General features: G+C 38.8%; 1 protein-coding gene across 7 annotated transcripts in view; it reads right to left on the bottom strand.

Annotated features, from left to right (window-relative positions):
• Positions 1–26,125, bottom strand: part of PDSS2 (decaprenyl diphosphate synthase subunit 2) — a 121,781-nt gene that overhangs the window by 30,734 nt on the left and 64,922 nt on the right. For all 7 annotated transcript variants that reach the window (XR_012763198.1, XM_075414282.1, XM_075414284.1 and 4 more), the window contains one exon: positions 15,348–15,546. Coding sequence is in view for 6 of the 7 variants with exons in the window: in XM_075414282.1 (XP_075270397.1) it covers positions 15,348–15,546 (199 nt within the window). In the remaining variant the exon portion in view is untranslated. The remainder of the gene's footprint in view (positions 1–15,347; positions 15,547–26,125) is intronic.

Genomic DNA, 26,125 nt, shown 5'->3' with positions numbered 1-26,125 from the left:
AAACAATCTTGGTGAAACATTTGTGAGCAATTGTACCTCTTCCCCTTAGAGTTTATAAAACATCTTAGGAGAATTACACATCCACTGTTTGGAAGAATCCACACGTTAAAAAGCATTAGGCCTTTAGTGACATATTGAACACTGTAAGTTAGCGAGAATATAGTATTAATGTTACCTCCCTTCTTTCCAAATATCTCCTTTTTTTTAAAAACACTGTTTTTCTAAGGTAAACGCAAGGCCATACAGAACACTACCAGGAATGACATTCCAGTTTCAAGAGCACAGTGGGATGCTTGCATGAGGCTCTGTTACTTTATCAACCCTTAATCTGATCTATGAAAAGCATCTGCTGCATAATATCAGTGGCCTGGGGTAAGCAATGAAAAATGAGGAAATCAGGTAATTTTCCTCTGTATCCCAAACTGACACAGAAGAAGAAAAATTATTACAGATTCAGTAGTATTCATGCAGTCAATGATACACTGACTAGCTCTTGTGTAGCACTTTCCATCAGAAAACTGGAAAGCAATCAACACCCGCTATAAAACTTCTTTCCTCCTGTTTTATATATGGGAAAACAGTCACAGGGAAGTGCTTTTCCCCAAAATCACACAGCACACCTGTGGAAGAGCAAAAAACAGTATCCAAATTGTCTCCATTCTGACTGGTACCTTTCTGTCTGAGCGGTGCCCTGTTCCACTTGCTGACATTTCTGAGAAGCAAGTCTGAAGAACAGGCAAGGTAAATGAAAAATCAAATGCTCCCAACTGCTTTTCTTCTCATTCGAAGGTTGAGCTCCATTTTAAAAAAGCTCAAAGATGGGGAAAGGGAAGAAAGAACCGCCAGAATTAGTGCTTGGAAACAGCAGTGTCTCAAAAGAGACCAAACGCAGCCTATTCATAATCTCTCTTCCCACTATTTTTCCACTTCTGTACGCATTTTTGAGAAGCCTGGTCCCTCTTCCGTACTTGAGATGAGCAGGAGTAACATCATATTGAAAGAAAACAAACTTCCACCCTATTTTTAATTTCCACTCTGCACCAGCATCTTCCAAAGCATTGTGTTTTCTGCCCCCCAGGAGCATCCAAAGGACCAGGAGCAATCCACGGGACGACCAGTTCCTTGCAGGTGACAAGTGAAAGCTCATGGAAATAATTTCATATCCTTCAAACACATGTTCTGCAACAGTTCTGCAAGCGTTTGGGTTTATTTCTCAAGAAGGTACTACTTTAACACCTTTTGTAGAGATGGGATTTCTGCTGCTTTTAAAAGGTCAACACAGAGGCCATCAATTTACAATGAACATAGGGGAGAGATGGGTCGTTCAAGCTAAAATCTCTCCTACTATTTAGGCAGACTATGTTTATAACATGATGTAAGTTCTGGTCACAAGCACGTGATTGCTGATTCCACAGGAAGATGCTCTGACCTCTCCGATTTATGCAAATATGAAATAATGCAGAAGCCTGTGCTACGTTTCAATGCCAGAAGAGCTCTGTAGGTTTGAAAATCAGAAGTCTGGTGAAACTTCATTTGCCCTTTTCTGGTATAGTAACTTCTTTGTGAAAAATGCACAGCTTTAGTCCATCAAGGTTCTTTACATTTACTTTGAGTCCAGTTTCTCAAATTCAGATTTTCTAAATATTAATTGCAGAAATAAAACAAAATAGTGGCAATTTTCCTAGCAGTTCAGAAAATTACTCCGGACGTTCAACCAACAACACATTGAATTTCCTCCCTCCTTTTCCTGAAATCAGACCAAATCTTTCAGATAGTTTACTGAGGACCCATCTATAAGATAATTCAGGGTTCAGAATTCCCAAAGCATTCTGCATATGTGACGACACAGAACAGGGCGACGCATGCATTCACTGTCACGGGTGCAGCAGCCCCATTCTTGCCTGCAGCTGACCGCCCTTGGAAATCCATCTCTGCCTATGAAAGAGCTGCGTATTTTAACAGAAGTGAAACTTTAAAGCTAGGAGGACTGCAGGAAAATCATCAAATATAAGATGTTCTGGTAGAACACTTTCTTCGAAGTTAGGAGATACGATTCAGACTCCTTCAAGTGCAGTAAAAAGAACGAATTCTGGGCCCCACTCATCCTTCACAAGATTTCTAAACACTCTGGATGAAAAGACGACATAGCTTCCATCAGTTTAGCAACTCTAGCACTTCGTTCATTTCACTTGTCTTGGAAGTATTTTGTTTAAAGTTCACTGCAACATAACACTGCATATGTAGTTTTTTTCCTGTTTTTCTTTCTAGTTTAAAAAGGGAATGAGTTTGAGCTCCACTCAGTGTGTGGTGGTTTTATTTTAAATTCAGCAGCTGAAATGGAATTGATTACACAGACCACACTATTTCAGAGTAGTAATATGGTGCCTCTCCAGACTCTACCGGATATTTTCAAGGGGAACATCAGGGAAAGGATGGAGCTTTTGCAGGAAGACAGGAAACAGCATTAGGAAGAACACAGCAATGGATATATCTTTGCTCCTCATCCGTCCTGATTTCTATTTGACAAACTTCCTCAGCTTTGCCAAATTCCTTTCAAGAAGGACCACAAGTAATTCCTTCCTTTCTTAGTGTTGAACCAATATCCTTGCCTCACCCATCTGTATGACAGACCCCACTCCTTGCTGCTGCTGCATAGACTTGAAAACGTAGCAAGACTTCTCCATACAAGTAAAGAAGAAAAACAGACAAGTCAGGAAACATTACATATACAGATAAAAGTTCCTTCAACTTGCATTTGACTTCCGTCACCAAGCAAGTGCTAAGTTTTTGAAATATTTCCACACTTCAAAATTCCACGGAAAGCTCCTAAAATTAAATGTTCTCCTGCATTTGACACAGAAACATTGCCACACCAGGAAGCTAAAGACGAAACTCAGTAAACAGCTGAAATTGGATTTTGATTGTTCAATAAAACCTAAAAAAAAGGGATTAACAACTCTAAGGAGTTCCAAGAACACTGGAATTCAATTTTCTTTCCTGGTAATCTCCTCAAACATCATTAGTCATATGGGTAACTAAGTGTGCCAGCCTACAGATTTTTTTTAATGTAATGTTTATTGAATTCTATTGGATTTACTATTTGAAATCATCTTGAGCTTTCCCATTTTTTGAAGCTGTCCCTCTCTTAGTTGAAACGCACAGAAAGGACTCCTCACAGTGATCTGCTTTCTAGCAAGTTTTAAATGCTCTTGGAAAACACAGTTATGGTTTTCTTCACCCTGTTAATGATGAATTAGTAGCAAAATACAGAGTGCAATGTAAACACACCACCCAAACCCACCACTTGATAAAAGGTACTTCCTAGACATAAAAAAATCCTTCAAAATAATCAGTGGCAGTTCATTTGAGTATTGTTAGGACTGCCAAATACCTATGTTAAGGTCAGCTTACCGTAAGGATTTTCAACAGTGTTAAGTTACCCTTTCTATGCTGATGCAACACTATCTACAGAAGGAGTTTTCACTAGTATAAAGACTTTTACTGAGTAATTCAGACATTTTCCTTAACCATAACATAACCAACAGAACACATATTGTTTTCCCTTCTCTACCTCCACATAGTACCTGTGTACATAGTGTATTAATATCTTTGCAGATCCATTGCGGCAGATCTTTGCACTAAAGTACTCCAACAGCTGTTGATGAGCGACTCAGGTTAGAGAAGTATGTGACTTCTTCAGTTTGACCCTTTTAGGTGGGGTAATTTCATTACGTATCTTTCTTCTTTCTTCTATATAAAACAGTGAACAAAGAAGGTGTCGTGACTACAGGGTTCCGTAGCTTTAAAACCCTCCTCATCCATAAATGACACAGAAGAGCATGGCTATTAAACACTATTTCCAGTCATGCTGGTGCAGACAAGCATTCAACCGCTATATGTTCGCAAACGAATTGTGGATTAAACGGAATTGAACAAAAAGTCTGATCAGCTCCAAGTTGACACAAATCATACCTGCAAGTGATATTAGCTGTTTTGCATAAACTGTATCTAAATAAACGTGAATCAGAAGTAATACTGTTTAGCATCCGACCAATGGAATCTACTAAACGAAGCTGCAGATGTTTGTTAAACTAGCAAATCAACAACCCACCGTACCGGGGGTAGCAGCAATCAGGTTCTAGACTCCAAGTGAAATGCTGCTGAATTTCAAAACTCTAACATTAATGACCAGTTCTAGTCCATCCAAAGATTCAACCTTCTTGCTAGCCAACAGGATGTCAAACACCTCAGTGTTCTGTTTAAAACCACAATTAACTCATCCACATTACTGCTATAATTTTATGCACTATACTGTATTATTGTATGGAAGCCACTCCAGATGTAGAGGCACTTTTATGAAAAATTTGACCCTAGGAAGGTTAGTTTTAAAGACTAGGTTTACAGCAGCGCAAAAAGAGGGAAGGACATAGGTAATCTATCACCCTATTTACAAGACATGTATTTTAACCTCTCCTAGTAACACAAAGTGTATAAACACCTGCTGGGAAGGAATGAAGCAGAGCGAGCCAAATTCTTCTCAGCGGTGCCCATTGACAGGATGAGGCAATGGGCAAAAATTAAAACGTGAAACTCCATCTGGACACATGAAACCACTTTACTGTGAGGGCATCAAACAACAGAACAGGTTGCCCAAAGGGGTTGCGAAGTGTCCATCCGGGGAGATATTTAAAAGCCATCTGGACATGGTCCTGGGCAACCTCCTCTAGCTGACCCTGCCTGAGCAGGAGGTTGGGACTAGATGATCTCGAAAAGTCCCTTCAAACCTCAACCATTCTGTGATACCAGCAGCTGGTGGAGGAGGACCATAGCTGATATTGTGTACTCACGTCTGCAGCACCAGTAATAACAACAACTTTTCTCATCTCTGAAATAATAAAATCTAGGCTACAAAGCTGGTGCTAAATACTCTCTTAGGAAAGGGTTAATTTTACTGATTGTACTGGGAACAGATTCCCCTTCTACAAATAATTCAGTTTTTGGGAGACTAAGCAAGGCCATCCAGACCAATCTTAGATTTTTATCACTATTGTTAACAGCTCTGAATTGCAACTGAATCATCACAAAAATCTATTTTCACTTTCTAAAAGTGTATTCTCTATTGAAGTTGTACTCCAGGTAGACAGCTGACTATGTACTATGCACTGTGACCTCCAGTCCTTTTGCAAAATTGTTTATTGACCGCCTTGTCATGCAAGTCCACCTCTAGAACCAAATACGTCCTATGATCCCACCCACCCAAAGACTGATGTTAATATGTAGTAAGTCCTCACACACAAAAAAAAGTCTGTTTAAGATAATATTGTTAAGACAGTATTCCACCAGAAACAGATTTGATTGCTTTTTATCCGACTATGCACTCTCAGTATGAATCTTATTATGTTTAAGAAACAGACTTTAAATAAAGCCAAGAAAACAGAACTTGTGATCTTCCGCTACTTTAGCTATAAAAATAATGAAGTTGGCATCACAAATATTGCTCATGAAGGACATCACCTTCTGCAACTTTATGAAAATTCGTTTTATAATTTGTGTATGAGCTAAAGCTATTTAGCAATGAATTCCCCCATGATGATCATTCATGGCTGTGAAAGAAAGAGCTGTAATGAATATCTCTGCTTTAAGAAGCCCAGGCAGTGGCAATACCTATGTAACTGGTGAATGAAGCAGCAGAACTGCTGGCTCTTGACAGTCCTTTCTCACAGTATGCATCTCATGCAGAATAAAACATCACATACCCACAAATTTTCATTAATTTCTAAGAATAAATTTAGTTTTCTTTTAAATATCCATTTCCTATATATTCTGGCAGCGATCAACATCTTGGATACAGTTTCTTGTTAACAGTTGAGGAAATATCAAATACAGCCACTTATTAACATTTGCCTCAAACCTTTGAAAGGCAAAATTCCTCTTTGAAAAGTGAGGGGTTTTGCCTTTCAAAAAAAAAAAATTAATAAGAACCTTTTTTCCATAATTTAGCCTTGACATTCAATGAAATTGATTTTTATATATATATATACACACACATACCCACACAGAATATATGCATATATATATCTCCAAACCTGCAAATATTTTTGACTCCTAAGCCATTTGTCTGCACCACTAGACAATTGCCAATTCAGCATCACACATTAAGGGAGAAAACAGAAGTACAGACACTGCTACCCCAACTATCCAGAACACATTTCCCAGGTACAGCAATTATCTTGGTATCTTGGATGACCTCTGACTTTCCTCTCAACAAAATCAACTTTTTCTTCAGGTTCTTCAAATTAGTGTTCATTTTTTCGTTCATTGATCCTCAAGAGTCATCTCTGAAAAGACCTCTCTCTTTCATGTATAGATAGCACATTAGTGTTTTCCAGAGCACTCTGTTAATCAGAACAAGGCACGCAGTAGTTCTATCAGATAAAGAACTACTTAATCAGGTATTAGAAGTAGCTGTGTGGTTTACCTCTGAGGATAACAATATTTATCTGGAATAATGACAGGTATTCAGTAAACACTGACTTTGGTCTGCTGGGCAGACCAGAGAAGCAGAAAGACATGTCCGATTGCTACTATGAGGAAGGCAAATTCACGTGCAAGTTAAGGAAACTATAAGTGAGATGATTCAGAGGCGAGAAGATTAAATGGACTTTGTGCAAACCAGTATGAAAATCTTCAGTAGTCTACTGAAAATTCATCTGAACTGAGTGGGTAACTTCTGCCCAAGACTGTTACTTGCTCAGTCAACATAGCATTGAGACAGTATCTCAAGCACTCGCAATTCCGTTCTTGATAGCTCCATGCCTCGATGCTTTCAAATTATTCTTGCAGTATATTTTTGGGAAAGGGCTTCAGTCTTAGACTTGATGATTCACAGTCATATCTATGACTACAGATTTTGGTATCAGTCTCAATCTCAGTCCTTCCAGGTTCTGCAGCAGTCATTCTGCTGCAAGGCACTGGTTCTAAGTCATGCAGCTCCGTAAGGGCAGAAATCATGCTCTTTTCTTTTGTTTTCTTTTTTTAAAAACTATTTTTTTGTGCAGAAGTGGGAGAAAGTAGACTGAAATCTAAACATAAAATTTTCCAGCAGTGCCATGGCCAAGAACGACAGAAAAATAAACTCTTTCTGTACAGACCTATACTAACGCCAGTGAGTCTAGCTTGTGTTAAGCTTTCCCAAAGCATTAGCTTTTAAAACCAGTACAGGTGCAAAAGGCCACCAAGGTAAGGAATAGACCTATTTGAGGAATGCACTCATTAGGAATCAAAGCAAAGTTAAGTGGTTGTAATCTCAAAACTGACATGCACTGCAATGCAACAGAACTCTTACAGATCAAAAAGGAGACTGTTTCTAACCTATTACCACAATTACAGATGAAGTCTAATTTTTAGAATTTCAATTAAATTAGTAAATAAATAAACTGTGTCACCTAATCCTGTAATTTAACTTCTCCAAAAGATTCCTTTTCAAACATATAACTGCAGTCATTAAAGTAATGAAATTTTACAAACATTTAATTACATTACCAGTTATAGATAGCAAAAGTGAAATAAAAAAAGAAAATCTGTAAAAGATTCAGAAAACTGAATGCTTCCTGTGCTCAGGAGTGATTTAGGGGCTATGAATTTACTTCTTGAAAACAAGGCAAACGATGTACTTGCTAAGCAACTGTTCCACTGACATGAGCATGGAAAGGGGCAAAGGGAAGAGCACAATGCAGTAATTAGGAGGTTCACTAGCATCATTCTACAATTTTACCATCATCATCACCAGAACTGCTATGTCTAATGACAGCAGAAATGCTAGACAAAAGTTCTAAGGCAGTAGTGTGGAAAATTTGATTACCAAGTACTGATTCCAAATGATTTTCATCTTTTATTTCCAAAATACAGGATTTTTTTTCCCCCTAACGCTTAAATACTTTCATCAACTATTATAAAGAGTGCCTTTTTGCTACCAAAGGAACTTCACGACTGTCAACAAAACTTTTGTAAAGAAAACTTCTTATTAAAAGTCCAGTCTTTGAGAACATTGGGCAGAAAAAACAATACATGTCCATTAAATGGACAAAAAGTTTGTCTGAATTACAATCTCATCTATGTTTTACTTTAAGGTAAACTAAACCCAAATTTACTTCTCATAAGTGCATGCAAATTAGTAAATTTTGGTGCACCCCAAAACTAATTATTGAAACAAATAAGTTTTATTAATAATTTATTCATAATTATGTATGAATCGTAACAATGTATTTCTCAGTACTGAAAGTGTGTTTGCATTCTCCAGTAAAATCTATGCTAAATTGTATACCAATATTGGATACGTATCTTAATACTGTAAGATCTGCTGGAGAGCAGCTCTGTGGAGAGGGACCTGGGTGTCCTGGTGGACGACAGGTTAACCATGAGCCAGCAGTGTGCCCTTGTTGCCAAGAAGGCCAATGGGATCCTGGGGTGCATCAAGAAGAGTGTGGCCAGCAGGACGAGGGAGGTTCTCCTTCCCCTCTACACTGCCCTGGTGAGGCCACATCTGGAGTACTCTGTCCAGTTCTGGGCTCCCCACTTCAAGAAAGATGAGGAGCTACTGGAGAGAGTCCAGCAGAGGGCTACGAGGATGGTGAGGGGACTGGAACATCTCTCCTACGAGGAGAGGCTGAGGGAGCTGGGCTTGTTTAGCCTGAAGAGGAGAAGGCTGCAAGGGGACCTAATATATGCTTACAAATATCTCAAGGGTGGGTGTCAGGAGGATGGGGCCAAGCTCTTTTCAGTGGTGCCCAGCAACAGGACAAGGGGCAACAGGCACAAACTGAAGCACAGGAAGTTCCATCTGAACATGAGGAAGACTGCTTCCCTCTGAGGGTGACGGAGCACTGGAACAGGCTGCCCAGGGAGGTTGTGGAGTCTCCTTCTCTGGAGACACTCAAGACCCGCCTGGACAAGGTCCTCTACAGCCTACTGTAGGTGACCCTGCTTCGGCAGCGGGGTTGGACTAAATGACCCACAGAGGTCCCTTCCAACCCTTATCATTCTGTGATTCTGTGAAGATACAGAACTGCTTATTTAGGGTTGCCCAAAGAACAACTTTCTTCGGCAAGAATATAGTCATGATGGCTATGTTGTCTTATGTCACCTCATATTAGGTGAAAAGCTCGAAAACATTACAATTCTTCCTTGTTTTTCTTTTCCCCCAAATCCCAGATAAAACAGTATTCCTTAAATGTACTTTTCCATAAATCAGTTCAAAGCTCTTTAAATTGACCTATATTTTTCGGTAGTGTCTGCTTTTAAGACACGCCCCTGTGGCACCCTCAAATGCTAAATTAGAATAAAAATACTCCACAATCTAGACACTATCCTACTCCCTAATTAGTCCAGTATGTCACCACAAACACCACCTCAGGGGAAGGTACAGCAAGACAGACACGGAAACATACTTCCAAAAAGCACTTCATCCTGCTTTCTAGGAAAAATTTTGAAGGCTGTTTTTCTTCCTTTTTTTTTTTTTTCTGATGAACTCAACTTCACTACCAAACTTCACAGCCTGGGTCTCAAACTAATTTGATCTCCACCCCTTGCCAAATTCACACCTCAGTGTCACCTAGCTGCCCTGCAGACCGATGATTTTAAAGGTCCTAATCTCTTACAGCAGCTTGCATTGGGGAAGAAAAAGCAAGTAGATACATGGGAAGAGGTGAAGAGCTAAGAAAAATTAAAAATATACATGATTCGAAAATGGTTTTATTATCAGCTTCAGCCTTCTATATTAACACTGTAACTCAGAGCAAACACATTACTTCTGGTTCTCGCCTTTTCTCCATGATTTTTTCATCCTGACTTCTCTGATCAATACAGCTACTGAATCTCAGAAGGGAAACTCAGATTAAGGGTCTTTGTTTATTTTATGTAAAATACAATGTAAGTACTCTTAGCAGGTATTTATGGTTAAAATTTTCCACCAGAAAAAACAATGAAGAATAGCTCTTTCAAAATAACTTTCATTGCTTTGAAAATAACTCTTCTCACAACCACATTTACCAAGAAGCACCTTCTACTCACCTCAAACAAAATGAAAAACTCTGTCTGAGGGACAGTAATTTGGATCGATTACAAGTCAGTGGCTGCTGATGGCTGCCTTTACATTGGCAACAAGACATTTCCTTTTAAAAAGCGTATTTCTTACAGTATTCTTGATGGCATGCGCTCTTCATGTTCTTTAGAGTAAGTTTTCAGTTTTGAAGAGAGGACCAGAAAACTGCCACTGATCCTAAGAATCATTTCTTTAGCCAATCCATGATTTTTCACTGGTTTAATACTTAAAATATTTTTTGTAAAGTTTATGTTCTTCTTTTGACATCATTCAGGGAAAGAAAAAGCCCGATGCAAGTACTACTTTTCTTAAATGACATTTAAAAATTGTAATTCTAGCTGACTTGTTTGTCAATTCTCAGAAATGCCAATTTACATCAAAAGCACACATGGCACAATTCCAGGAAGGGGCTATTCTCCATATCACTTGCTGGTCAGCAAGAAACCAAGTTGCTCAAGTTCAGCACTGAGCCTTCCCCACAGGACCCCAACTGATGCCACAGAAGTAGAAACCATAGTTCAAGAGAAGCAGTTCTTTTATGAAGCACAGTGTACAGTCAGACTGTTGCAATAGGAAGACTTAGGAAGACTTAGATGAGTAACTTGTTGATGTTTATGCAAACACAAGGCCTATTTTGTAAACAACACATTTATGCCTTTAGGAACACATAAACTTAACATACAGAAATGCATCCACTATAGAAGTACTACATCTGTGCTACTGTTTATTTATAAACAAATAATGCTTAATAAAACAATGCTCTATAATGTGGTCTTCTGGCAGAGCTCTGCATTGACAGACAAGATTCTTAAATTCAGTTCCAAGCTTTCAGGCTGTAGATTTTCAAGTGCTTCTGTGAGCAGTTTAATCATTCCAACAAGAGCTCACTGAATCATAGTGGGGAAAAACAGAGTAATTCTCAAGATTTCAGTAAGACCGACGGAGAACACTACCCTTACGTGTATATCAGGTTTTGGGGCTGGGTTCTTCTTTTTCTTTCTTTCTTTTTTGGGTGTTTTTATTTTTTGGTTTGGATATGTTGGGTTTTGGTGGTTTGGCGTTGGCTGGTTGGTTTGGTATTTTGTTTTTTTTTTAAATACAAAGGGATGCCTTCCTATCAGTTCATGGAGATGCAAGCAACGAATTTACAGATTATTTTACCATTTTCTTTAGCCATCAGCACATTACAGCAGGCATTGCACTAAAATGCATCATTTTGTCCTTCTGAAGTTTTATGCATCACTGTCTTCAGAGCGTGGGAGGACCAAAACTGATCACAATTACATCTTTTATGCACCCCCTCCATAGTTTCATTAGACAACTGATGTTTCAGATGCTCTAGCAAGCTCCAGCTTTAATGCTGCAACAGCTTTCTTCGAACTTATCTGTGATACACCCTGAAAAAGTACATTATTTGATAATATCGCGGTCAATATTTGCACATCACTTGTGTTAAAATGCCCATATCATGTATCTGGCTAACAGGTGACAAAAATGCCAATTAATGCTTGTTACTTTTGCTATGTTTGCATCTGAATGCCACCCTAAAAATATTACAAGAAGTAAAGGTTACTTAAGCAGAAATCAAAGACAAAACTGACACTTTTTGCTACCAGAGCCAAGGAAGCACTGCCATACAACAAAATTTGCTGTTAGCAGTTTCATCCCCACTAGGCAAAGTGAGAGAACAAATGTTAAAGATATATTACTTTCAGATGGCAACAAAGAACCAATCCTTAAACATATCCTTTTACACTGCTTAATAATTTATTCACATATTTATCTAAAACCGCATACGGTCACATATCCCACAAGACAGTTGGGAGGCACCTTATTTTGTTAGGCAAACACCATTTACTTTTCCACCTTTCCCATACCTACATGTTTATGATGACTTTTACAAATATCTTATCACAATCCTAGGATCAATATACGGCAACCTCACAATGAGAAAACCTGTCAAAATAACCCCATCACCCCATACAAACACACCCCAGTCCAATAAATCAGCACATTACCAGGCATTACCGTGCTGTTATTTAAGTAGCAAAAAACAGCCATGCCCTTCCTTCTCAAAGGCTCACCATTCCTGAACCCACTGCTGATACACCAGCTACTACAAGATCCCAACCCAATTCCTCTTGGGGCTCAATTCCGTCCTAAAATCCATGGATTAACAATGTCCAATATGCTACAAGATGCAGTTCTGAAGTAAGGTTATATCCATGTTATGTTCAATCAACAATATAATTTATCACCACAATCAGCAGGCCAAGAAAAGCCACCACCCAAAATACAAAGTAAAACAAAAAAAGGGATAACTTATATGCGATGATCAAAAAGTTAACATGAATGTACAAATGAATTTTAAATGCGTGTGATCTGATCAATCTAATGCGTTGTAGCTGTAAAAGTTTTTTGAAGACATTCTTGTTCATTTTAAGCAGTACTTATTATCTGAATAAATGTAAAACTTCATCATGATTACAAAAATGTAGCATGCAGTTGCATCTGCCCTTCAATACTTTATTTTAAGCCTCAGTCAATGCCAACTTTGTAATCATAATAAACGTCTCATAATTTCACAAAGTAGAAAACGTGAATGCTTTCTTCTGAACTATCACTAGGTGTTCAACACTCAAAATTTTAGATTACTTTATAACAGCACAACAGCAAAATTTATATTACAGGAGGCTTCCTAACTGACATTTCAAGAAATCTAGAGTCCATGTACCTCAGATACTGAAAAAAACAAACCCAAAACACCCCCCAAGCCCTTCTTTTGCATAACTTTCACAAACATATGAGAAGTATGAACACTAGTTTAAAAGAAACCCCCAAACCCTGAGACTTGAGTCTTGTCAAGATCATTACAGTTATATTCTACAACAGTAGCAAGAAGAGGAAAATTACTACGAATTAACAACAACAATTCCTATATTTAATTTTATTTAAAAATCAAAGTGTTACCTAAGGCAATTACCTTGCAGTCTTTTAATATCTACAGGGAAAAGCCTAAGGGAAAATAATTGACTTTGCTAATTTTACCCTTGGCAATTATAAAATAGCTCTGCATTTCATTACGACTACAGAATTTCACATCTAATTGCCAGCCCCGAGAGAAGCACAGAGATAAATGCATCATACACAAGCTCAGACAAGAGTTTAACAGCACAATAAAATTATCTTGGTAGCAGTGATTTCAGTTAATGTTAAAACCCCCTTTAGTTTAAATTCTAGTCTATACAGCAGCCAAGCATGTCTACAGAGGTTATAGCCTACCACGGTCAGTACCATGTACGATATAATATTGCTCATTTCATTAGCTAATTTGCTGAGCTACCAAATAAATGCCAGCAAAAAAGCAGTACTGTGATTTTTACTTTTTACATCAAAGAAAACAAAACATTATGAAGGAAAAAAGTCACAGTTATTTCACACTGCTGAAAAACAGATGCCAGATTTGAAAATTCATCATTTACAAAAGAATAAATACAGTATGTTTAAATCATTGCACCTGTCAGGAGATTTCTATAGCTTGTACTTCAATTTTTCTAACTTTGCTAGTAGGGTTAGACATATGAAAAAGAATAATTTACTAAGTCAATCAGTTTCCATAATGGCATCCCACTTATCGTATGTAGAGCTATGAAAGTATTTAGATGTCAGAAAAATGAAAAAAAGTGTTAAAATGTTTTGGCAGAATTTTCCGACATGCAGTATAATGATTGCTTTAAAAAAAAAAAAAAAAAAAAGTATTTCTTTGCACTTGTGCTTCATTTCACTGTAGGCTTGTTTCCTGGCAAGTCTTCAGGGATTATACATTGCTGCTGCAATACTTAATGATGTACTAAATGCAAAGTAATAGGTGTTACATTTTATACAAGCTTCCTCTTATGTTGAAACAAAAAAATTGATGTAGAGTTAAATCCTTTTGTCTGTCTTGAGAATCTTATTAAGTACTAAAAAAAAAAAAAAAAGAACGGATACAAATCAACAACAATTAGTAAAATCAACTGTACCCCATTTTGGTTACAGTATGACTAAAATCTTGCACCATGTAAAACTTTTTTTTAATACTTACTACCAGTTACCACCATAATGGCTTAACTCACTCTTCCACCAGCCTGACATCTAATTTTCTGTGTCTTCTCTTGAATCTCATCTCTATGTTACAAAATGACACCACTTTTGAGAGAAAACTGCCACACTCATGATCAAAGCAGTACAGAAATAAACTACCATCACAAGGAGCTTTAGAATGAGAATCTAAAAACAATAGACTCCTTAAGCTCAGGATTAAAACGATGTTGGTTATTGACAACTGCACACGACAAACATTTATTTTACATCATGATATAGCAACAATCATCAGACATATAAAAAGTACCCCTGTTTTCTGTTTCCACTGGACTGGCACACTAAACTCTCCAGCCATACATAGTTAGGTGCTACACTAGACTGGCACAGAGATACCCAGGAATCTCTCTCCACCACGGGAGGTTTTCAGAACAAGCTAGACAAACACATGTCAAGAATGATTTGGTGTAGCTGATCCTGAGAAAAACTGACTAGAGAGATGATCTCTTAAGGTCTCCACCAGTCTCATTTTCTAAGTTCATACACACATACAATTCGTTTGTCATGAAAAACATTTCCCTGTAAAGTTTCAAACAGTTTGGCTGAGCAGCTGGATTACAGCTGTCCTTTAGAAGCCAGTACATCCATGTTAATAGGGCAATCCAATACTCAGGGGCATCCAAATGCCTAACAAAGCAATTTTATTATGAGTAAAACGTCACCTGAGCGCTCTGTAGACAAAGAAATGAAACCTTGTCCCCCAAGAATTCCCTAAGACAGACAAACCTTTCACAAAGCACAAGCTATAACAAAATAGCAAACCCAACACGTCTTCAGGTGGCAGCCTGCCAGAGGTGGGCTGACATGTCAAGAGCATGCCACTGCATACACGTTAAATTCACCAAACTAACCACTCATCTGTTACCACCGTGCTTCAGAATGTACACTAAAGGCCTCACCACAGCAATTCTATAGGAGAGATGTTCACAGCAGCAGCAGCCTGTCAATCCATCTACAGCTATAACGTAAGCATGCTGATTTTTAAAGGATGCTCCATACATACACACATACCACAACTGCTGATTTTTTAAAGGGCCTCTTTTTCAGAAGATTCACTAATAGTTACTTGCTCTGGCAGCAGAAGATTTTTTTTTTTTTTTTTTTTTACCTTGGTATTCTGCAACTGTGCAAGGCTTGTACAAGCATTTGCGAGAAGAAAATCTCCACTTAAAACAGCCATTTTATTTCCAAACTGCATATCTTTCAGTGGGCCATCGCAGGACTTGAGCTCGCCAATATTCACTATGCCACGATGCACCAGAAAGGCCGTGTGGATCAGTTCCGTAATCTCGGCCAGACTTCTTTGACTGAAAGCAAAGAAGAAGTACAATTATTTTGATGCTATGAATAAAACATAGATTCGGGGGGGAGGGGGGGAACAACCGCATGTGCTAAAGAGATACTTTATGAATTATTGTGTAGCTCTTCTATGTACTTCTAGAAGCCCCAGCTGGAGGCGTTAAGCACAGAGAGCTATCACTAAGTATTTCCAGGTAAGCCACGGGTACCACAGGTTCCATTTGGAGGAAGACTGCCCTTTGTTTGAATTCTTTCACGAAATAAAGCTAAGTAATCAATACAGTCCTCATGGTGCTTTCTTTTTTTATTTTGTCTTCTGGAAGCTTGAGGGACACTGACATGAAGAAAATGCCATGCAGAAGTACTGATGGGAAAGAACAAAGGACGTTATCAGCAGGGGAGTCGTGAGCAAGCCGATCGGAACACCGTAAGAATGCTGCAGTCAATGACTGCTCAAATCAGAGTTAAATTAATAACAGGACACCTTGCAGTTCAATAATACCAAGGGAGGAGGGTGCAGGGGGGAGAGGAGAAACAGCTGAACATTTTAAAATTGTGCACTAACGATATTCCACTGGTTGTTTTAATCAGAAGAAGCAAAGCTGATTGTCCAGCAAAGGGGCAGACTCAATTTTATCTGGATAGGTTTACAAATCACTTCTTCTTCCAACACACAGTGTGCCACATTCTGAATTCTGGGGTTTCAAATCCTTCTGAGATGCTTGCCACAGAAGTTATCCCATAGAGGCTTGACCTCTATTTATTTTCATTTTTTGGAAAAGGCATGAAAAGAGTCATTAGCACAGTGCTCTCCTCCCCTCCTCCCGTAGTTCAGCCCTGTAGCCCCCGACAGTTAGCGACTGTCACTTCAAGCAGCCCAGAGATGTCACCTTCGCTCAGAACTACAACAGGGCGATGAACAGACATAATGACTGAGCAGGGACGAGGGGAGAAGAGAGCAACGCACTGGAGCATCCTCTTAACTCTGCAAGCCCAGATACACACAGGCCCCCCCTTTATGAAATTTTCAGCACATTCACATCTTTTCTGACTCCAGCAGTTCCCTTTATGTCAGGGAGATTCCACATATGAGCAAAAACGCAACGTATGCCCTCAACTAGACAGATGATGAAAAAGCCCTTAAAGTTCAAATTGAACTGCAACCTAGCACAAAGGCATGTTATGTTATGCTCCCTGGGCTTATTCAAAAATGGCCAAGCACCGATCCATCAACAAAACTGCTTCATGCAGTCACACACCCACGATACATGCTCAGGTTAGATTCTGCTTCAGTATTGGCACAGTACTGAGTAAATTAATACTGTTTCCTCTGGACAGTGCAGATGTGTTGCAGCTACCCCAATTGATAGTAATCTAAGGGAACCTTCTGCCCCAAATATATCTGACCCGCGAAGAGCCCCAGCAGCAACAGTTTCAGGCCAGTGATCTGTGCCAATTAGCAAGAGGGAAGAGCTAGTGAAGCCACACAGCCTGGGCAGGCACGAAGAAGGTAGGCGAGGTGAGGGCAAAGGATAAACAGATGTTCCCAACATATTTTGTCACACACAAAAAGACTAAGCTGTTTTAAAAGCTGCCTTTATAATTCACTATTTTAGCTCCATGCAGAGAAAAACAATCCGAAAAAAAACCAGCTAGCCATTCTCCATGTAGACAACAAAATTGAAGGTTGATGCTGTTTTTCAAAGAGGCGAGGGAGAGACGCACACAACCCACAGCCGCAGCATTGTAATCATGCTTGGCTCGGCTCTGACAAAGGGTTAATAAAATTTCAAGCTCGGAGAAAAAGACTAACAAGACATCCCGATGCTCCTGCTGTCATTGTCAGGGCAGCCCTTGGAGGAAATGTCCATATCAATTCAGTTTATCAGATGGACAGCTGATCAACATTAAACAGACTTGCTCTGGGCAGACTGAGCCGAGCTACCTGTTATGAATAGCAATGAGAGCCCTCTGCTCCCTGCTGCCGAGCTCTGCCATTTCCGACCGCCGCCGATCCCAGGACATATGGGGATCCCTAGTGACGAGCACACAAAGCTGCAGCTAACTCCAGCGACGGCTCATTTCCCCCAGCTGAAAGCAGGCATTAATATCCTGAGGAGATCAGGCCCGCCTCTGTGACCCCCAACCACTGAAGCGAAACGACGACTGTCCTATTTCTTCATTTAATAAGCTTTTAATGAAGGAAATCAAAATCCCCTCTTCGACTTCAGCATCGCTCTTGATGAAAAGGTTACACAAATACATCAGTGTCATGCTTTCCAAATGCTCAGGATCTGGATGTTTTCATTTCTTTTTCTATAATCCGTTTGTTCTCCAATCGGTATCCATATTATTTGTGCTAACGAGAACCACATTAGGCAGATAATCTGCGTCTAATTCTGATCTTATACCTTATAATATCTTACATCTCTTCCACCCTGTCTCTCTAGCAAACTAAAAATATAAGAATCAAAGCTATTGCAGAAATCCCGGGGAACAGATTTCTTAATGTTTCTTGTGATAGCCCCCATAACACCCAGGCGCAGTAAGGTGGTCCACAGCGCTGCTACGGATACAGAAGGGTACTTGACACGACTTTGTAAAGGCCAGCATTCAAACAAAAAACCCCACTGTTATGAAGTTGCTCCTGAATGGCTAAAGCAATACGATATACAGCTTTCTTGAGCTAAAATACAATTCAGTGATTAAATAATTTTGTACTGGAAGCAGCTAGTCCCAAAATGCAAAAAACTAATGTTTATGCAATGCTGGACTTAGAACATACGACAGAGTACAAAAGCAGAAACAACAGGGCAGCGGGATTACGAACTCCTACTGCTTCCACCCTGTTCCCACTCCAGAACCCAGGACCATACAAGAAAGAAGCGGCTGCCACAAGAATTACCTATACAGCAAGGTAGTACCAAGAAAACTGTCAGCATTTTTAGAACACTTGAAGCAGGCTAAGAATCAGGAAAGCTTTTTCACCAAATCCTAATATACTTCCATGGCCTTCCCCACTGAAGCAAGAGCTCCCTGCAAACCATCACCAGACACTTACAGGTATGACGCTTTGAGAGATGATGCTATTTTCAGCTTCCCACATGCCCTAATCTCCTTTTCTTTCTCCCCTTCCAAAAATCAACCCACCTGCAGGAATGGTTGTTCCAAAAAGGATGGTACAGAGGCTTGGACAGTACATGTGGGACCTTACTAAGAAGTTTTGATGTGTCACAGTCAAACAGGCACAAGTTCCACTGTTGGGTGCATTATTTCAGCAGCGTTAATTGTGAAACACACTCCCCTCCTCAACCGAGAGAATACCAGAACGGTTGAGGTTGGCAGGGGCCTCTGGAGGCCACCTAGTCCAACCCTGCTGCTCAAGCAGGTCCACCTAGAGACACTTGCCCAGCACCATGTCCAGGCAGCTTTTCAGTATCTCCAAGGATGGAGACTCCATGACCTCTGTTTCTCGAAACAGGGCAACAGGACATAGTGCCTCACTACCCTTTCAAGTCAATTACTACCTACCACTTCAGTGAATACTTTTTTCCTCTCTTCCAGTCTCTGATAAGATCCTCAGACTTGTTCTTGGCTCTCTTCTTTTTTCGCTCTACTCTTTACTTCAGAAAGATCTTAATTCACAGACTCATGCCTGTGGCATGCAAAAGGGAACAGCACGTAAGTTGCCTCTTGTTTTTCTGCTCTTGACTCCTTGCTCCTGCACGTTTAGCACCAGTGTAACTAACCTACATCTCTGTCAAATGCTTGTTATACAGCATCCCTTGCGTTACAAGCTCCTTAAGCCATAAATGTCATCCTGGAAAGTACAAAGGAAACACTATCTGTATGAGTAACAACAAGAGTCTTCAGCAAAGTCCACTGGAGCTGTATTGACTCTAGTACTGTGAAACACCAGCTTGCATGACAATACTAGAAAAATGCAAAATCAAGTTATCTAGACAACTAGATCCTGCAACAAGTAAAACAAGTGCAATTTCTACTCCTCCTCTTTGCTCCCCTCCCCCAGGGAAGGTACACAGATCACTGACATTCAAGTATGTTTTGGTGAACTTTGATAAACTGCTGAGAAGACTTCAAGAAATCCTTCATATCTGCCCTTATAAAGCAACGCAGCAGCTGCAATATCCTGCTGCTGCAACACCAAAGCAAGGACTACAGGTTTTGTAGAAACCCCATGCTCATACAGGCACCACCTCTACAGAGAAAAATAAAGAACTAATGGAGAATCTTTGTAAATATGCTTCTATCTCAAAAAATGCATTTCACAATTTCCTATTTCTATGCCTTGGAGTCTCCCTCATCACAGTATCACTGTTACTAATGGTCTTCTTATGGAGATGAACATCTCATGCAGAATTCAGCACAAATTTTAAAGCCTACACAAAATTGTATGACAAAATATTGAAACAAAAATCTATAGAAACAAAATAGGTTTTGATAGTAAATTTCCTATGCAACTTTCTAAAATGAATTTTGCAGCGTTCCTTCCTGGCATCCTGAATACCCTCTTTGTCATTTGTATTATCTTTAAAGGCTTGCAGCTATGAAACATTAGGCAGTACGATCTCTTTAAGAGTTCTTGTAAACGACTTCAGTCCCTAATTTCAAGTCCTACTCTAAAAAGAAATAATAGCATCTTGCAAAACACATGATAAAATAGAAACTAAATTAAATAGTGAAATTGTATTGCTGTGAACCAAAGAGTACTTCAGCTTAAATAATCCTCTGCAATATTTGTGACAGAAATTCAAGCTCTCAAGTAACAGCAAGAAAACTTGAGCCAGTTTACCTTTCATTATCAGCTAATCATCAGAACAACACCGGCCCTCTTCAAAGGATGATACGTTATGCAAAGAACCATGTAATAATTTAAAATGTTCATAGTAGGCATAATGTTTCACAGAAACGGACCAAAGACTTAAATTAGCCACTAAAATCCATATTCTAAAATTTTCAGCAATGGAAGAAACTGCAATAAACTGAAACAATGGAATGGATAGATCAAAAATTCTTTAAGAACGCTTATCATCAAACCTTTGAATTAAAGCAATTAATAGTATACACCCAAGATCTGAACATTTTCTCTGTGATTGTCAATCCAATAGTTTCCCTTCAATACACAAAGGATCAATTTGGATGAAAAGCCCAACGTTCAGGATTTTTCAAAAAATAAATACACAAAAAAAAAATACCAGCAACCATTTCATATTAGTGACAACTATAATAATTTATACATACCTACAAATCTGAAAAATGAAATAGTTCTTTAGTGGAAAATTTCATATGAGAAAGAATTAACTAAAGAATTAAAGTTATAATCTTAAGCACTGACAATGTATTCGGGCAGAACTTGGTATCTGATTCTACTTTTTTTGTGACCAATGAACACAAAGAAAAACTTTTGCAAAGACAAGAAGGTGCGTACACTAAACTCAAGATCATCCTGCATGCTCTGGTCATTGTGCTGCACCAAGATAACCCGCTTAGTTAAGGTCTGGGATTTTTACAGTTCTTTTTTTCCACTCACCTGTCAAAGTCAACACCATGGTTAATAAAACCACAATTAAAGGAACAATGTATGGTGACTAACAAACAGCATCATGGTGATGGAAAGTCTCATTCTCATCTTCTGTATATAGTCTCCTTTACAAGAAATTAAAGGGCAGGGGGAAGGTGTTTAAACTAGTCAACATGCATGGCAGCCACTGTGGTTTCACTAACAGGAAAAATGTTCCAGATAAAGCAGCAGACTTCAGCACAGCACCAAATACTCATTGCATGATTATGACTCATGTAGCTGTTACCAACAGAAAATATCTGCCCACTGTTTGTTCTTTAACAAGGTCAGAAACTAAGACTTCTGTGGTTCCTCCTCTCTTGGTCACTAAGCTACTGTAGGGGCATCTTCCACCTGAGGGATAAATGAAGTTGAAAGACATCAATTCTATGAAGTTTACCGAGTATGCTGTTTAACTGCATTCCTGTCAATCAATTTATTTTTATACTGGCTACATATCTTATCTCTTTCACCTCCTCCCCTTCATAGCATCACAAAGTTTTTGAAGTAAAACTTCTGCCTATACTCATTCATGTATTTTGCCTTCTATATTCTTGAGAAGATCTTGCATTTTCATTCTGTATCTCCCCCACCACTGCATACTGCTTAATTTCTTTTCCCCCTAATTTTAGTAAGCTCTTCCCTCAGCCCATTATGGGATTTGAAAAATGTTTTCTGATTTTTAGTGGGCAGATGTTCACTAGAATTCAGCAAGCCAGTTTTCCTAAGTGTTGGAGGTGGTTGGCTGGGGGGAGTGGGGCACTTAAGTCAGGCTCCTGTTCCTTTTCTTAATGTAGGAATTATGAAGAAGGATTTTGGCAGTGTTGCCTTCACTGATAATTCCACAGAACAACCAATTCCCCCTTTGTACTCCAGACAGCAACACGATACTTCACCAACTTACATCAGTTTCCAGCTAGTGCCACTGGTGTGCAAAGATGGCCACCCCATGTCACCATAGTATAGCTAGGAGCCCTCCAGCCTTGGAGCTAGCTGCCTGCGCCACACTGCAAGCGATCCACGTTTGCGTCATCATCTCCAGGCAAAATGAAGCCCTAACTGGTGAACTTCAGAGTCTGTCTAGCTTACTCCTACACTTGGTATCAGTGTCCAGCAAAGTAACAGTGATCACAACCCACAGCACAGCACATCTTCCTTGCGCTGGATGGCACCACCACGGCAATCCCCCTTTCGAAGTGCACAGGCTAAAAGAAAAATACTCCCAGCCTGGAAGCAAAAGCATCAATTCTGGGAAGCAGGTGAGAAAAATCTAGACAAAGACCTGGTAAGAATCAGCACCCCAAGTTCAGTTTGGAAAAAAAAGTGTTAACCAGAGAAGTCAGCAGAAGAATACCACCAGAATCAGTAAGTCGAACTGATGTTTCCCAGGACTTGGAGGCAGACATGCAGGCTGGAACCAATAAAAAAAGAGAACATCAAGAGGAAGCCTGCACAGTAAGCAGTATCTAAACATTGCAAGACCTAGAAAATCAGTGACAATCCAGCCAAGAGAACAGATGAGGAGCAGGCGGGCTGGGCTGACAAGGTACAAATCCAGATACACTTGCCATAAAGACAGTTCTCGTCATGTTACGACTTTTCTAGCGAGGAGGATGCAAAGGACATTCTGCAAGGGACAGGTATGAAAAGAATATTTGCATTGTTCAAACCAGATGTGAGGCGTGGTAGCAAGCCTAGGTATGTTTTTAAAGCCTCACAGACCAGGACATGAAAAACTTAAATAGCTTCTTCACATCTTATTTCATGTACTACAGATGTCATAAGCACTAGAAAGTGTTAAAAAGAGAGACATCCATCACTTTTCCTTCTCTTACAGACCCTTTCTACACTGCTAGGGAAGAAAAAGTAGACTCCAGACATAAGCCAGTAGTTACCTAAGTATTGTTTAAAAAAAAAAGTGGCTTTACAGTTTATGGCTTTTTTTTTTTTTTTTTTTAAAGAAGGGCTAGCTAGCTTAACCTAACTAACCAAACCAGAGGAAAAACCAACAACATTCCTGAAGATGTAAATAATAAAAAGTTAGTCAGATCTCTTTAAAAAGAGATTTCTTGGGTTACTTGAACACTGACGCTAAGAAATCAGGTAATAAAAATCAGAGCTACTCATTTCTAAGCATATTGTCAAATTTATTCAAATTTGGCATTATTAAAATCACATAATTCCCATTTTAAAATCACTGGTTATCCATATGGGAAGATGCACATTTCCAAAATGAAGTAAAGCTGTCAAATGCAATATTGTCTTTTCAGAAGGCAATTATCAAGACTTAAACTTCCAATAAATAAAAGGCAAGTTGAAATTCTAGATGGTGTTCACTATAGCTTGTATTAACAGCTCTGTAGACCATGTCAGGTACTACATCAAGTCTTAGAAAGAACTAAGATGGTTACTTCTTTAAAGAGCTACTTCTCTCAATGTGTAAATAATGATGCTGCTATTACATGAAAATAGTCAGTATTCTGAAAAAGGTATATTGGCAATATAATGTATTGTCACTAACTGGAATTTCTAAAAGGAAATTTCCTACCTCAAGAAATGTTGTATTCAACTTGAATTCTCTACAAAAAATTTAATTTGATATCAAGAGTTCATATCAGAACTAAAAATTTAGGTACAAATGAACATGATCAACAGATTTGTTATATGAAAACAATATAATGAAAACCATACCAGTATACAAACATTCTTTATAAATATGACATATAATATTCAGAAGCATATACTATTATACATAAGCAATATTTTCAATTATAAAACCAGCTGAACCAGTTAGATAAATTAAACAGAAAAAAGTGAATACTCTTCCGGAAACTATTCAAGAATATTTTGCTATATGGCCAAAAAGCCACAATTCCCCAGTTAAAAAGACTAAGCTGATTAAAAACAAAACAAAAAGCCAAAAAATTGTGGCTTAGACAAAGCCAAACCAGCTACAATTCCTTCCCTCTCTAGCTCAAAAAAACTGGAAAACTGATAGCAACACATCCAAATCAGAGAAACTGGGCAAGGAAGAAAACTGATAAAGGAACGAATGACAAAATGCAGAGATGGAGAGGAAGCTGAGCAAAGTCAATTTAACAAGGATGCAGTAAAAAAAACCCCTCAAAGCCAAAAAGAATTTTAAGAACTACACTGGTCCATCAGGTAAGGGTGGGCAGAAACATGGCAACGCAAAGGCAAAGAATTTTAGAAAGCCTGTTATATTTTTAAGCAATATATTTATACAATCAGATACAAATATCTTCTAGCTCCCTAGTGAATAATAATGCTCATGAACAGCAGCAGTGGTGAGATTTTATAGTTAGTAAGTCCAGAGAACTTGCACTCAGGAGGGAAGGCAACAGAAAAGGAATGACATAGCTGATAAACAGCAAAGAGAGAGAATCATCCTCAATACAGAGTCAACTGAGCTGGTTCAATATGTTCTACCCAAGTAAAAATATGCATTGCAAAAAAAGATCAGTCAAAAGATCTCAGCTAGAATTACAGAAAGTTGACAATATACATAGAAGACTAGGGACTCTTCTGGGAAGAAAACAACGAAGGATTGGATAAAGGTGGAAGGAGGGTGAAGGAACAGATAGTCTCAAATAATCTGTTAAAATACAGCATACCATTGTGGCCAAAAAGGCTAACAGGATCCATTGATGAATGGGGAGAATACCAGCAAAAGTGTTTCTGTCAACGCTGGGTTTCTGATGCCAGTAAAAATCATTACTGGTAGACTTCATTCAGGTAGAATTTGGCAAAGTGGAAAAAAGTTTAGAGAAGAGTCCCACTAACAATCAGAGGAAAAGAAAACATACAAAGTAAGAAATGAAATCTGTTTAACATACAGAGAAGGCTGATACTGAATCTGTAGCTTGACTTGGTCAGTCATTTAAAGAAGGTTTTACTATCTACACTACAGAACAAAAAAATTCAAGAGAAGAAAATACACAGATTATCAAGCAAAGACAAAATAAGATGCAGTAGCTTGAACCTAAGCACATCCAGAGAAGAGTAAAGCGAAGACAGTTGGCAAAAATCTTTTACAAAGAGTAACGATGGATTCTCCAACAATGGCACAACTGAAGACAATACCTGATGAAATCATAGTTAAGCATTAGTATTAGATCGGATTAAAGTTGGGGAAATCCTATGGCCTGTTTTGTATTGCAAGCCAATCTGACTAGCAAAATGATGTCTCTACTAAAGTAGTTATTCATGTATTCATGAACTGTAAAGCTAAGGGAAAGAAACTTTTCAGAAAATAAACAAAAGACAACTTAGATTTGGCAGCAGTTTGTGTTGGTCCCTGTATCTCAAAACTTACTATTGGCCAGCAGCCCATTTTCTTTTAAGGAGGTATAGATGCTTTCAACATTAGGATTTCCAAACGCATTTATTTCAGCCACCTTATTCGGGAGACACATTGAACCCAGAGCCACTTTTTCCACTACATTTACCTCCCAGTCCCAGTGCAGGAGCATCCAAAGGCACCAGCGGGCTGGGGACCACAGTTATACTGAGTTTAATTCTATCTTACTGCACACAGAGAATAAGCATCTCAAAATTTGCTTTAAGGAAGGTCTGCAAGAGGAAGCAACCTACATTCAGGATTCACATCTATCTTTACACATTTAGGTATCCACGTTGGAAATGCAATGTATTTGGTGCTGTACTATCCTGGGAATACATAGAAGTATTCCCACAAAGAACAGGAGATAAATTATTTTATGTATATAAGGGTGTGTATTTTACCTAAATATACATATTTTCTTTAATTACAGTTTTCCACATAACCATTAGGGGGTTCTAGCCATGCAAGTCACATTTATTAAAGGCAGCATGTCAAATAAGAGTTGACAATTACAGGCTATATCAATACACATTATGCCAGATGGTAATGAGCCATACACAAAGGGCCAGCCATCCAAAATAATCACACCACTTTCCACAGAAATGTTGAAGAGGTTATGGTTTATTACACAGTGCTCATTAGA

The sequence above is a fragment of the Opisthocomus hoazin genome, chromosome 2, assembly GCF_030867145.1.
Source record: "Opisthocomus hoazin isolate bOpiHoa1 chromosome 2, bOpiHoa1.hap1, whole genome shotgun sequence".
NCBI lineage: Eukaryota > Metazoa > Chordata > Aves > Opisthocomiformes > Opisthocomidae > Opisthocomus > Opisthocomus hoazin.
Note: the sequence above shows the minus strand (reverse complement) of the source record. Positions and strands in the feature narration are given on the sequence as shown.